This window comes from Ctenopharyngodon idella, chromosome 5 (genome assembly GCF_019924925.1).
Source record: "Ctenopharyngodon idella isolate HZGC_01 chromosome 5, HZGC01, whole genome shotgun sequence".
NCBI classification, from domain to species: Eukaryota; Metazoa; Chordata; class Actinopteri; order Cypriniformes; family Xenocyprididae; genus Ctenopharyngodon; species Ctenopharyngodon idella.
This window is the reverse complement of record NC_067224.1, coordinates 41,160,644-41,174,957: the sequence shown is the minus strand read 5'-3', so window position 1 is coordinate 41,174,957 and position 14,314 is coordinate 41,160,644. Positions and strand designations below refer to the sequence as shown.

The window sequence follows — 14,314 nt, the reverse complement described above, 5'->3', positions numbered from 1 at the left end:
TACGGGTGTGGAACGGCATGAGGGTGAGTAATAAATGACATTATTTTCATTTTTGGGTGAACTAACCCATTAAGTTCAGTGAGAATCTCTGCTCTGAGTGCCGCTACTTCAGATCTTATGCCTCCAAGGAATTCTCTAATATCGTCTCCCTGGTCCGAGGCGCCCGCAGCTCCCTCCGCACCTCGTGTAGAATCATCGACATCCTCTGCGATATCGACCGTTTTTTTAGCATTAGCTCTCTGCGTATTGTGCTAGTGAAGTTCTTACTTTATATTTTCGGGGCGTGTTGAAAAATGTCACTAAGTGAGTAGTTAAATTAAAGAAATACCCGGAGCAGAGAACTTCATGACTTTTCACACCGCCATCTTACCGGAAGTCACAGCCTGCTACAAATTCAAGTTAATTTTAAGGTGTGTTAATGCTGGAGCTGTTACCGTAGAGTTTGATGACCTCTATAGTGGAGTTGTCCTTGGTCTTGACAGTGTGGATCAAAGCATATTCATCATACTTAACATCAACAAAAGTTATTTCATTGTCAGTCTCCCAGCCTGTGGAACAAACATTTTTTTCATTTGAGTCCTGTATAAACCACTATACTGTATTTCATGTCTAGGTGATCATATCTTCCTTACGTTCACTGCGGAGGCTGAATATTCCATGAATATCAGTCTTATTAGCGATTTGGATCGACTTCCAGCATGTGCCATCAGGACTGGAAAGACAGAGGACAAATGGGTAAATTCTTTGCATTATCCAACATGGTTAACAAGTTTCATTCATAGTTTCTTATTTTTAGTGATCAGTTTATCTTACTTGAGACTGGAATATGCCACCTTCAGATGTCCTTCATCAGTCAGTGTCAGCATGGCGACTCCCATCTTCATGTCCGCCTTACAGGTGACAAACCACTCAGCATTGGTGGCAATACCAATCAGGTACCATTTCCCAGGCACCTATATGAAGGACACACTCAACATTTTCCAAAAGATATTCTGTTCTCTAAATATAGTTAATGTCCGCGCATCATTACAAATCTGTGGGATACACATATAGCAATAAACAAAAAAGAACTGCAGTATATTGAAGTACAACTGCAGTAAAACTGCACAACTATAGATTTGCAGTATAATGAAATATAATCACAGTACATTGAAGTTCAACAGCAGTAAACACGAAACAACATGAAAAAACTGCAGTTTTCTATATGTAAAAACTGCAGTAATCTTTTGTAAGGGAAGCTATATATATAGATTCCTCCTCTCATTAGCACCTTGCAGTCTTACCCTCTTGATGTCGAAGTCAGGCTGTGTTGTGACCTCAGAACTAACAGCAAGGGCACAGAGAAAAACTCCCAGCAATCCCAGCACAGTGGTTGGCATGACTACTGCAGAGCTCAGTCCAGAGTGTGTGGGAATCTGGGCCTCGAAGGGTGAATTCTGTTTTATAGTGCAGCCCCCCGTTACATAAACACGCCCCTTACACACAAAAACACTCCCACACATATACAAACCAGAACGCACTTCAACATAATACTTAACCAGTGTTGGGAAGGTTACTTCGAAAATGTTATCGGTTACAGATTACAAGTTACCCTATTTAAAATAGTATCATTACCATTTCAATTACTTTATTAAAGTAATGTAACTGATTACATTTGATTATTTATTTTTTTTTATTTCTAACAAATGTTTTCAACTGTTAATCATTTTCAAACATTTAAACCAGGCGGGTTAACCTAACAGTATAGTACTCAAGACTGATTACTGTCAGACTTTCAAAATTCTTCATCACTTACAATAATTTAATTTTAAAGCACAGCCACCACAGAATTAGACTTTAGCACCTCTTTTTACTTTGAGATCATTCTGAGGTTAAATAAAGATTTAAAATCATAACAAGAAATAGTTTAATATCTATGATACTGTTTTTGAAATCAAATCTTTGCATAGCTATGATAGGAAACACTGGAATCTAACAATGCCTTGGAAAAACAGTTAATCTTAAAAAATAAAGCATATACATAAACTCAAATAGGAAATAAATCCATTATTGAATAAGCATGTGTCCTATTCTGTGTCCTAAACTCCTGAAACATTGGTGTCTCATATTTTAGAGCAGTCAGTGCAACTTGGGAAAGAAATCAATTAAACAAACAAACATTATTCAACATATCCTATAGCTGTAGATGCAAAGTCCTAGATTAACTTCACTGGTATTGCAGTGGCAGGAAAAATGGGTTCTTACTCATCACAGAAGTCAGTCAAAAATCTGTAAACAAGTATGAATTTAATCAAAACACAAAAATACAAAAATATACAAAAATGCTGTTGGTTCTTGTATCCTATGATATTACACTTGTTAAACCTTTATCTTGTGTTTCCTTAAAGATTTAAACACAAGTTTTATCCATAAATGACAGCAAAACAGTAAGAAAACTGTTTCTCCCTTATTTCCCTGCTTGAACTTGTTCAATGTTGCATAACAACATGTGGTTGTGGCCGTTAAAGAAACAGTACAGAAATTATACATCAGAAAACATAGGAAATAATACTGAAATATACACTATATTGCCAAAAGTATTGGGACACCCCTCCAAATCATTGAGTTCAGGTGTTCCAATCACTTCCATGGCCACAGGTGTATAAAATCAAGCACCTAGGCATGCAGACTGCTTCTACAAACATTTGTGAAAGAATGGGTCGCTCTCAGGAGCTCAGTGAATTCAAGCGTGGTACCATGATAGGTTGCCACCTGTGCAATAAGTCCATTTATGAAATTTCCTCACTACTAAATATTCCACGTTCAACTGTATTATAACAAAGTGGAAGCAATTGTGAACAACAGCAACTCAGCTACGAAGTGGTAGGCCACGTAAAATCACAGAGCGGGGTCAGCGCATGCTGAGGCGCACAGTGCGCAGAAGTCGCCAACTTTCTGCAGAGTCAATAGCTACAGACCTCCAAACTTTGTGTGGCCTTCAGATTAGCTCAAGAACAGTGCGTAGAGAGCTTCATGGAATGGGTTTCCATGGCTGAGCAGCTGCATCCAAGCCTTACATCACCAAGTGCAATGCAAAGCGTCGGATGCAGTGGTGTAAAGCACGCCGCCACTGGACTCTAGAGAAGTGGAGACGTGTTCTCTGGAGTGACGAATCACACTTCTCTGTCTGGCAATCCGATGGACGAGTCTGGGTTTGGCGGTTGCCAGGAGAACGGTACTTACCTGACTACATTGTGCCAAGTGTAAAGTTTGGTAGAGGGGGGATTATGGTGTGGGGTTGTTTTTCAGGGGTTGGGCTTGGCCCCTTAGTTCCAGTGAAAGGAACTCTTCATGCTTCAGCATACCAAGACATTTTGGACAAGACAAGACAATTTCATGCTCCCAACTTTGTGGGAACAGTTTGGGGATTCCTGTTCCAACATGACTGTGCACCAGTGCACAAAGCAAGGTCCATAAAGACATGGATGAGCGAGTTTGGTGTGGAGGAACTTGACTGGCCTGCACAGAGTCCTGACCTCAACCCGATAGAACACCTTTGGGATGAATTAGAGCGGAGACTGTGAGCCAGGCCTTCTCGTCTAACATCAGTGCCTGACCTCACAAATGCGCTTCTAGAAGAATGGTCAAAAATTCATATAAAAACACTCCTAAACCTTGTTGAAAGCCTTCCCAGAAGAGTTGAGGCTGTTTTAGCTGCAAATGGTGGGCCAACTCCATATTAAACCCTACGGATTAAGAATGGGATGTCATTAAAGTTTATGTGCATGTAAAGGCAGGCATCCCAAAACTTTTGGCAATATATACAGGAAATATCAGAATTATTTATTACTTGCAAATCAACACTTTAAGCATACAATAATAATATACAAATTATTGACATATTAAATTGGCTCTTACATACCAGCCCCTAATTGTCTTTGTTCAGCAAAACAATTACCAACCTATTTATACCAAAGAGCCAAACTAATTTCTTAAAGATAACATATAGTCTTGACTGAATCTCTGAAAATGAAATTTGTTCCATTGTCAGATCTGATTGTTTGAACCTAACACCTTCTAGAAATGAATCTCCTCAGTGCATGAATGCATGAGTCAGTATCCAAAGAGCTAACAATCTCAATGTGAACAGCTCTTTACGTCAGGCAGCCACAGACGTCAAACAGTCATCCACATAGAAATTCCCAAGGACTGTCTGAATTACCTCTGATCTGTGCTGTGCACTGTTGTCTTTTGCACAGCTTTGCAGAGCGTAGATTGCACAGCTTGGGGAGGATGTAGCACCAAATAAGTGAACAGTCTTTCTGCATTCCTCCATTTCCTGAGCAGTGTCCCCTTTAGGTCACCAAAGGAATCTCAACAGGTCTTTGTCTTTAGCAGGAACTCTGATCTGATGAAACATCCCTTCTACATCTGCTGCAAGGGCTATTGGCTTATGTCTGAATCTCATCAGCACACCAATGAGAGAATTATTCAAGTTGGGTCCTTATAACAGTTGAAAGTTGAGTGATTTTCCTTAGTAGGTAGCTGCGCAGTCAAACAGCACTCAAAGTTTGTGTTTTTGTGGGTGATACACCCTGTGGTGTGGGATATAGATACAGATTCTGACAGGGTTTCCTTCAATTTCACTTGCAGGAATTTTTTCAGCATGACCTTTGAGTAACATGTCCTCCATGAAAATACAATAGTCCTAGTTGAAAGCCGAATTTCTTTTGAATTTCCTATTCAGAAATTGAGCAGAGAAGTAACAACATAGTTGTTGGGAAACACTACATCCTTTTTCTTCAATGGAAGCTCAATGCAGTGATGTCCATCAACAAGCTCTATGGACTGTGATACAGACTGTGATTAGGATATACATACATAAACTGCCTATCCTCTATAAACATTTCCTATTTTTCTGCTTGCTTACACTCAGGTAAATCATAACTCATTTGCTGTTGAATTAGGTTCTACACAGGCTTACCACTGAAATCCTGTTTGCCATCACCTGTGGCCATCCTGTGTTTCTGTTATCCATGATGAGAGATGCTGATGTAGTGGCTAAAAAGATGCTGATTCTATTCTGTGAGTGCATGGAGTTTAACCAGCATCAGCTTGATAATATTAAGGCATCTTTACACAGAAAAAACGGCACAGAAACCAACTCTGAAGCGGCATAAAATCACAAAAATCTGCATTTACACAGACTGTTTAATGCTTCTCTCAAGCAGCATAAATGCATTTACACAGAAATTAAAATCGTGGGAAACAATGCTTTGAACATAACTATTTTAAAACTACAGTTTTAACAAAATGAATTTAAAAATAATGAAATAATAAACAATGAAATAAAACTCGAAATAAAAAAAAATACAACATTTTAAATTAATTTCCTCTGTGTGCTATAGCTATCTCACGATGTTTGTCATAATTCTGTGGTACTGATATTTATTTTATAAATACTGATATTTAATAATACTGATATTTCTTAATAAAAATTGTTACAGTTGGAACAAATGCTACAAAGAAATTATTCATTATTACACCAGGTAGATCACCACAGGATTAAAAGAGGTCGAACATTTTTTTTTTCTTTTTTTTTTTTTCCCAAAGAGCCAGAAACAACAAATGATGCTAGCGTTTGCGTGTCAGGCAGGACAGCAGATGTCACCAGACCGTCGTGTGTGGGTGAAATATCGTCCTCAAGGAGATATAACAATGCATTGTGTTAAGCATTTACCGTATCTGAGAGAAATGTAGCAGCGCATTGATCTGACAGTCTCTTCATAGGAAGATTACAAACGGCGAAAGCCAATTGATGACACACAACGATTCTCTGCTGTTATTTTGGTGGTTTGCTTCACAATGTGAGTACAGGACTCTTTTACTTCACTGCCCCTTGTTGGTAGACATTTTTTTTTAATTTGCCCTATATGTTTCGTCCCCTGCTTCTTGAATCTCGCGCCGCCTGAGCTGACTGGAATGCTTTTGGTTGTCATGACAATGACGTAGTTTAGTGTGGCTATATTTTGCGTTCATTTACACTGAACCAGAACAGTATCAGATTCGCCTTTGATACTAGGGCCTGAGGTGGGTGAGACTCGGCGTATTTTAGGTCTGCTTTTATGCGGCATTGCGTCTTTACACTGAATTCTGAGCAGACGCAGAATCGCTTTAGAGCAGCCATAAATCGGCTGTGTAAAGATGCCTTTAGAACCTCACTGTGTAAGAAACATGGTGGAGAAAAAATGTAACAGCAAACAATCCAGCTGTTAGAATCCGTTCCCCCAACAATGTGATGAGAGTGGTTGATGTAGTGACTGAAAAGATGCTAATTCTACGAGTTGGGACTTGATCTCTGGTTGCCCAAAGCACAAGGGTGCTATATGTCAGTGAGTCGCCCACTAGGCTATTGGCATTGACTAGCCTGTTTCAGTTTGATAAATATTAGAACCTCATTGTGTAAAATCCATGGGGAGAACTGAATCCAACGGCAAAAGAGTTGGATTTGTTCCCTCACCAATATGATGAGAGAGGCTGATGTAGTGGCTTAAAAGATGCTAATTCTATTCAGTGTGTGGATGAGCTCAACCAGCATTAGTTTAAAGATTTATTTTTTGGTGATTTTGCTTTTTATTGTGATAGGACAGTATGTATACAGGAAGCAAAGTGGAAGAGAGAGAGGGTGACGGGATCAGGAAAAGTCCACTAGCTGGGATTTGAACTTGGGTTGCCCAAAGCTTCCAAGGCTTTTAAAGCATTTAAAAAAACACACAGTTAATAATAATGTTGTCAGCTTTACCTTATCAGTTCGGGCCCGAGTCAGATTCAATCGAAACCAAGAAAAAAACCTCTTTGTGGGAGAATATTTGCTTTATAACTTTGCAGATTTGTCTAAACATTTAAATGGTGGCTGTCATAAAACAGATTTATACATTTAATATTGAAGCAGGTTAAAGTACAAATACAATGAATATGCAATAGCCTATAGTGCAAAATGCTCCTCTCTAAGTTCATTTTTGTAGCTGATAATGAATTTTTGGACATTGAACGGCTTTTCTGAGGTAAATGTGATGGTAAATGTGATATTTTTACAAGCTGTTTTATTGACACGTTTTCGCGGTTGACACGCTGATTGATCGATTACATGTGGCATGATATGGATTTCGGTAGGGATGCACCGATACCACGAGTACGAGTACCGATACTTTTTTTCTGGTACTCGCCAATACCGATACCGATGCCTATACATTTATTAATTTCTCTCTCTCTCTCTCTCTCTCTCTCTCTCTCTCTCTCTCTCTCTTTTTTTTGGGTGATGTTGCAGTTTTCCCAAGCCCAACACATTGAGACTAATGAATGTAGTACAGCTTCTTTATTATTACTCTAATATAAAAAAGTAATAATTTTTATGTGCTTGTCACAAACTTAAAAAACAGAAATTTCACAGTGTCCAATAACCTTCAAAGGGCATAATTACCAATATATATAACACTTGTTTTTCAGATACAGTGGTCATTATTTACCATGTATACATTTATTTAACATCTTTTGTTGTTTTATTAACGTTAATGACAAATATAGGCTACGGTCCCTTTAAGACCGAATCCATGGATACTGACACATATCCTGTTTTCACCCAAATGTTTACGTCCACTTAAGGACGTAAACACGCGCTGTCTGAGAGAACTGGGATCGCATGCAAGAAAGAGAGAGAGAGAGCGCGCTCGAGCGCTTCTAGTCTGTAATTCAGCGCGAATCCACCAACCTGAGGATGTTCATTCATATTTATTTTGTGTTGTAACTAGTAAAGCGGAGGAGATGGTCCGTTCAAGTGCGCTGTGAGTGAACTGAAGCGCTACAGCAATCTGTCACACCACAGACCGCCAAAAAAGATTGCGACACCTCGGGAAACGTCTATGGTCTCACTCCAGTCTATGGGAAAGTAGCCCATTTTCAATTCTTGAGAGGTTTATTGTGCTTTTCACCCCGATCTCCCTCTGAGTTAGTAGGACTCGGTTGCAGCTGGATCTCAACCACACGTTTTCCAAAACCCGCCCCATTCTACTATTGATTGGCTAGTAATATTAGTTTGGTTAAGAGTGAAAGCTGTGTTCCTCTCATACCATTGGTAGGGGAACTCATGAACTCGAACGTGATATTTTTTTTTTATTATTATTATTTTGTTTTTTAAATGTAGGACTCTCTTTTTTCTCCACAGCCAAACGCAGCACGCCGAAGATCCAGCCCGGAATGTCTCTGGTTACTGGCGTAACCTCGGTTCCCTGAAATGAGGGATGATGATATCACTGTTTACTCCAGTACTAATTTACTTAAGATGGATACTGACACCATTTTCTTTAAGAGCTGCTGTGCAACCAAAATTATATACCAGTTATCACTGTAAAGCTGCTTTGACACAATCTGCATTGTAAAAAGCGCTATATAAATAAAGGTCACTTGACTTGACTTGACTTGACCAGCCTCTCAGAGGTTCAGCGTTATGGATTGGTTAGGTGGCGGCAACGCCAGCGCCGACCAAATTTGACGTGTATGTTAGCGGACCTGGTTGAAACACCACATCAAAAGAAAGGGGGGAGGAAGGGGGCCTTACTCATCCGCCCTAAGCGCGTTCATCGAGCAGTACCAGTGAGCTTGTGAATGTTGTAAACCACAACCATATCTCGCTGATGAAAAGGGGTCAGTGACCGCTTATTAAGAGACAAAAGAGCGACAAAATGCGCTTATGGAATAATAAATTTGACTAGTTGGATCGGGCCAATGTCAGACGGTTTAATGACAGTCGCATCCAACTGATACGGAGGCGGCACCTGGTCTAACTTGACACATGCAGTCTATGTTACACAGCCGAAAGATAGTTTGCCAAAATGAAGCGGTTAATCCCAGTTCATTAGTACAAATTAATCAAAGATCAACTTACGCCAACACGATTCCCTCATTATATTTTATTTATTTTAGAAACATAAATCAAGCAGTTTAATCCATCTTATGGTGATTGCAAAATGAAGCGGCGAGTCCCAGTTCATTAATACGACATTAGGGTTGTTACGCTATGCCAAAATGCAGGGATGACGCAACGTAACATTAGCTGGAACCCACTCCGACAGGAGTATAACTGGGTAGTTAAGGCGGCAGCAGCGCCGGCGCTACTCTGCTGTGAAAAAGGCAACCTAGCGGACCTTGTTGAAACACCGCACCCATGAGCAGGGGACAGGGTGTGTATACATGCAGCTCTGTACTCTGAAGCAGCATAACGCTTGGTGTATAGCAGCATACAGCAAGCTGAATGGGCCACATATTAAACCTAGCTCTCCTGTACAGACAGAAATCGAGAGGCTATCGAAGAAACATCCAGATTGTAGAATCTGGCAAAAGTGTCCATCTTGCTGCAGAAACCCTCCCTTTCTGCAGCAGGATGGGCTTCATTGAACACTTTTCCCCCATCACAGGCTCACTAGAGACAAAAGCTGATTTATAACCTTGCAGTCACCCGGGCCGCAACATATACTTTGAGCGTAGAAGGCGCGCGGCCACAATCTAAGCGCTCTTGCAAGAAAGATAATATTATAGTATAATAGTCCCTCGTTGAACGAGGATTTGTTTTAATGTAATCATTCTGAATGAGCGCTTTGCCATTGCCACGCCATTGAAACGGGGTGGTCTGCGAGCAAATTGCAGTGTATCCCTTTTCTATGATATTCAATACCCACCTTGACGCGCTTAGCAGCGCTCTCCATTTCTCTGCGTAGAGTGCGAGAGGTGTCATTGTGAAGTGATGTGACAGCTCGTTTGCGGGGGGCAGAAAGCCGTCCGAACAGTGAGTGTGAGTGGCAATCGGAAGAGGAAAACAGCTCTTTTTATGAAGTTGAACATTTTTTATTGCACAGCAAACAACAACAGAACATTTCACAACACTCTCGACGCCTGCAACAGGCAGGGGGACGAGCGAAACTGTCAGAGGATTTAAACAGGCACATTTTGATGCCAGCTCATGTGCAACGCTGAGCTGCAGGTTCCTCTTCCTTACCGGGCCATCCGGAGCGCGGCTGGGCTCTCGGGGCCGAGACTCCTGATGGGCGAAGACCTTGCCGTTTAGGAAAGGGGTAACGAACAGCTCGGGGCTCCTTGGGCCTGACTGGAAGCTCCAGCTCCTTCCGTGGCTTAAAGGCGGGGGCTGGTCTTTGGCCGGGTTAAAGAAACCACTCGTCCAACCTGCTGTGTTCTGGTTCGACGGGAGAAGCCCACTCCAGCTCGAGTTCCTCCACTGCCTTAGAGAGAATACGAAGGAGTTCTTAATCCGCATAGGCAGCCTCACTACGATGAGATGTGGAATACTCCATGGGGCTGCCTGCCCAATCAATTGAGTCGGACGCAGCCATTGACATGGCATCCTCACGCTTCTCACCGGGAGCCCCAAACGACACGAGGATGTCGGCACCAGAAGTCACGTCCGTCCGGGAGCTCAATGGGTCCCACGCAGACGTTGCAAGGCCTTACTGACATTTTCGATCTCACCGGAACGCTTGAAGAAGATATTTCTTTTCAGAATAAATCCACTTGTTCGGCAATGAATCTATGTTTATACCTATCTATCTATCTATGGTTATACCTGGCCACACATTTGTACTTCCTAGGACAGACCAGAGCTAAACCCTTCTCTTTTGCAGGGGAAATAAAAAATACATGTTCATGTTCATATTTTGTGTAAGCATTTGTGGATTTTGATCATTTCATTTTCAAACTGCTCCTCTCATGAAAACTGACTGAAGAAGAGAAACTGTACAGGTTTGGAATGACGTGAGGTTGAGATGAACAAGATTTCAGTTCATATCAGTATAAAAATACAGTTTGTATATTAAGAAATGTTTTAAAATTACATTCATTTAGACAAAAAAAATAAAAATGAATGTCATTCATGTTTTACTTTTTTTTTCTTTTCTTTTTTTAAAAAAAACTTTTTTTTCCCCCTTAAAAGTCATTCAGACAGTCAATTAAATCTTACAATTAAAAAAATAAATGTCATTTTGCATGATTTTATTTTACCTTTTGTTTATAAAGATTTGGAATGAGGATTTTTTTGTTTTTAAATGTTTTTTATGTTTATTATTTCTTTCAGCATAAAACAATTTTAGTAATGTGAAGTGAATTTGGTGTTCTTCACATAAACACTGACACACTGAGGGTTTGAATATTGAGTTTAATATTGAGGAATGAAACAGTTTTCAATAGTTGTTCTATACAGCTCATTGTATGTGTTTGTTATTAGATAAGAGACAATTTCATATGTGGTAAGACGTGTTCAGAAGGGGAACAGAGGGTCACTGCGGGATTTAGGGTACTGGACTCTAGTCACAGTCAGTTCCCCTCCATAGCGGGGGAGTTGAAATATCATCGCATGAACACATTTATTTCCCCCAACCTTCACCAGAGAGAGAGAGAGAGAGAGAGAGAGAGAGAGAGAGAGAGAGAGAGAGAGAGAGAGAGAGAGATCCACACAGGTTTATGAGTGATCTCTTCCATATAAAACCCTGTTCGCATTGATAGCGAACTAAACGCATTCATTTTCCGTGACAGCAAGCAAATTTCCCTCGAGTTCTGCTACAGTGACCCTAGCTGACTAGATTTGTGTGTCCAGCAGTGCTACAAAGTTGAGACAAGTTTTCTTTTATAGGCTACAAAGAGAGGACAGAAAAATTAGTGGACACATCGCACTCATTTAAGACACACTGCCACAGTTGGCTTGTTGATATTAGAAACATACAAATTATGCCTTGGAAGAGATTCAGTGATGAATTCACAAGCTCAAAAATCCATAAAAAACAAAACAAAACAAAATAAAACACTCTCTTACCTTCACCACATAGTTTGTTCCTTCCTGCACAATCAAAATTGGTTCCAGCCTTCGCCTCTATGTCTGACTTCACCTGAATAAACCAATGCACATTTTATATTCATCCATATTATTATTATTTAAATAAGATTGAGTTTATTAGTCTCTAGGGAGTTACATCTTTCATTCAGATATCAGACAACTTAGGCTATGTAAAAAGTATTGTGACATTAAGTGAAAAGTAAAGCCGAGTTCTCTTTAAAATGACTGTAGACTTGAAATTAAGCTTTATCCCCATTAAGGTTGAATCACAGGACCGTACACCAGTCATTTTGCCAAGAGATCTCTTATTTATTATTTTTATATGTCAGACATAAAAAACTTATGTCTGACATATAAAAGATTCTGACATATAAAAGACATATTAAGAGTTATTGTCTTCATTCCAGCTGTATGTGTTTCTACTTCAGTTACATATGCATCAATGGAAAACATTTTCTACATTGCGCACACACACTCCTAAACACACACTACCAAATATAGCTCAACCCATGTCTCTCCTCGGCACACCTGTACAGACATACCCTGACTTCACAAAATAAATTATACAATTTAATTATGACCATGAATAAAGAATAATAATACTGAAAATAACATTAAACAATAACATTTTAGTCTTCAATAACAACAAATAATTTCCACCAACACATTTCACAGCACCAAAATAGATGGTTAGAAGTATAATTTTTTATTATAATTTTACTAGGCTGTGTTTTAACAAAAAAAATTTACTACATGAGTGATTTTCTGTCTCCTACCTCAAGGCAGATGTTCTTCACCTTTGGAGTGACAGGTGTCACTGGGGTCCAGTCAAGTATTGAGAAGCCTGGATGAAATAAAAATGTATTATACTACAGGGCTGTTGAATGCTCAAATATGATTGGTTGACCAACGTTCTAAGGTGTGCAATTATTTTCAGGGAAATGCACAGCTAAAGTAGTTCTAGGCAGGTCTTGGCCGTGTTACAGTTCCATATCACTTCGCCAAATGATTTTAGTTATTTCAATAGGTCCTACAGCATACAACCGCAAAAGAAACAAAACCCACAACGACACCGACCAACCAAATAAATATAGTAAACAATGGGATGAAACTGACAAATTATTGACATATTTGCCACAAAATATGTTTTACTATGTCCTGAAAGCGCATACTCTCTCGTGTGCTCATGTAACCGGTCCGTTGCTGACCGCCGTTACTATCATCTGCGTTGTGTTTAAGAAGACTCAGGACACTTCTAATGCAGTTCACCAAAAGGGATTTTAATGACAGCCACGGCCAGCATTAACTTCACTCCTGTGGATTAACATGTATAAAGTTCATATCTCACTCTGGTGGGCGTTTCACGAGACAATCCTCTCCCCAGCATAACCAATGTGAACTCATTTTGTGTAACAGTTGAGAAAATAACATTAACACTGAAACATTATAGAATTAACACAGTACAAGAATATAAAAGAACATGAAAGACAATAAAAGTGAAATACCTGTGGATTAACATGTATAAAGTTCATATCTCACTCTGGTGGGCGTTTCACGAGACAATCCTGTGTAATATAACATTTGTTAGCTAATTGATGACTCAAAACCCAGCGAATAACATATCATACGGCCCACACGATATAACTTCACATTCCTAATCCACTCGCATATAAAACATACAACAGAACACTGCAAATAGTCTCAGTACCATTTACAATAAGATATTTAGTCGATTTATACACTTTGTAAACTTATTTCACTCATAAAATGAAGAGCTCCGAAAAACGCTTACCTCTCCCCAGCATAACCAATGTGAACTGGCGAGAGGCGCGCAGTCACTTGAAAATGGCGTCAGCAGAGCGCCAGAAGAAAATGTCAAAATAAAAGTCTAAATAGTGAACAGTAGAATCAACATATATTATTCAAAGAAAAACAGAAATAAATAAATACAAAATACAATAGAAGGATTTTAGTGAAAAAGCAATGTGTTACATTCAACTTGTATTTACTTTTAACTCGTTACACTCACTCTCTCTCTTTCAAACGTACAGTAGAGTACAGACACACATTCACACAGAAACATTTTGTCAGCACTGCTCTGAATCAGTAAAATAGTTTAGCAACTTAAAAGACATGACATTTCTCACCAGCGAGGTAATAACTGTGCGGTTCTTGAGGTAGATAAACATATAGTTTCGCTATTAGTAGAGACACTGCTGTCATAAGAGACGCACAGACTCAGGTAGGCTAATTCTCTCAACTGCGTTATCAACTGTATTATTCTGCTGTCAATTGGCTCAAGCCTCCGTTACTAGTTCTGAAATGATGTTTTGGAATTAGCAACGGAGGCTTGGGATGAGATGCATAAGAAATTAGTCCCAGCACAAGAGTGTTTTAAGGACAAAAATCTAATACAACCTAATACAACATCACAACAGTGTC

General features: G+C 39.6%; 3 protein-coding genes across 6 annotated transcripts in view; 1 reads left to right on the top strand and 2 right to left on the bottom strand.

Annotated features, from left to right (window-relative positions):
- Positions 1 to 1,444, bottom strand: part of LOC127512115 (cytosolic phospholipase A2 gamma-like) — a 135,692-nt gene extending 134,248 nt beyond the window's left edge. For both annotated transcript variants that reach the window (XM_051892741.1, XM_051892742.1), the window contains exons 1-2: positions 1,284 to 1,444; positions 814 to 953 (exon numbers count right to left, since the gene is read on the bottom strand). In XM_051892741.1, coding sequence (XP_051748701.1) covers positions 814 to 953; positions 1,284 to 1,379 — 236 coding nt within the window. In that variant the 5' untranslated portion in view covers positions 1,380 to 1,444. The remainder of the gene's footprint in view (positions 1 to 813; positions 954 to 1,283) is intronic.
- Positions 1 to 14,314, top strand: part of LOC127512139 (cystatin-B-like) — a 36,560-nt gene that overhangs the window by 14,752 nt on the left and 7,494 nt on the right. The window lies entirely within an intron of this gene.
- LOC127512130 (uncharacterized) lies at positions 1,654 to 13,895 on the bottom strand. Of its 2 annotated transcripts, none has more exons than XM_051892765.1 (4): positions 13,378 to 13,895; positions 12,649 to 12,716; positions 11,852 to 11,924; positions 1,654 to 11,419 (listed from the first exon to the last, which is right to left on the bottom strand). In XM_051892765.1, exon 4 carries the CDS (start codon positions 10,388 to 10,390, stop codon positions 9,473 to 9,475), a length of 918 nt encoding a protein of 305 aa, XP_051748725.1. In that variant the 5' UTR covers positions 10,391 to 11,419; positions 11,852 to 11,924; positions 12,649 to 12,716; positions 13,378 to 13,895; the 3' UTR covers positions 1,654 to 9,472. The 2 variants fall into 2 exon arrangements, 1 of the variants encoding a protein (XP_051748725.1); XR_007930128.1 differs by lacking the exon at positions 1,654 to 11,419 and adding an exon at positions 11,433 to 11,672.

What these genes read in the sequence shown, in the direction of transcription:
- LOC127512130 (XM_051892765.1), bottom strand. Translation starts at nt 10,390, where the DNA reads ATGCCATGTCAATGGCTGCGTCCGACTCAATTGATTGGGCAGGCAGCC.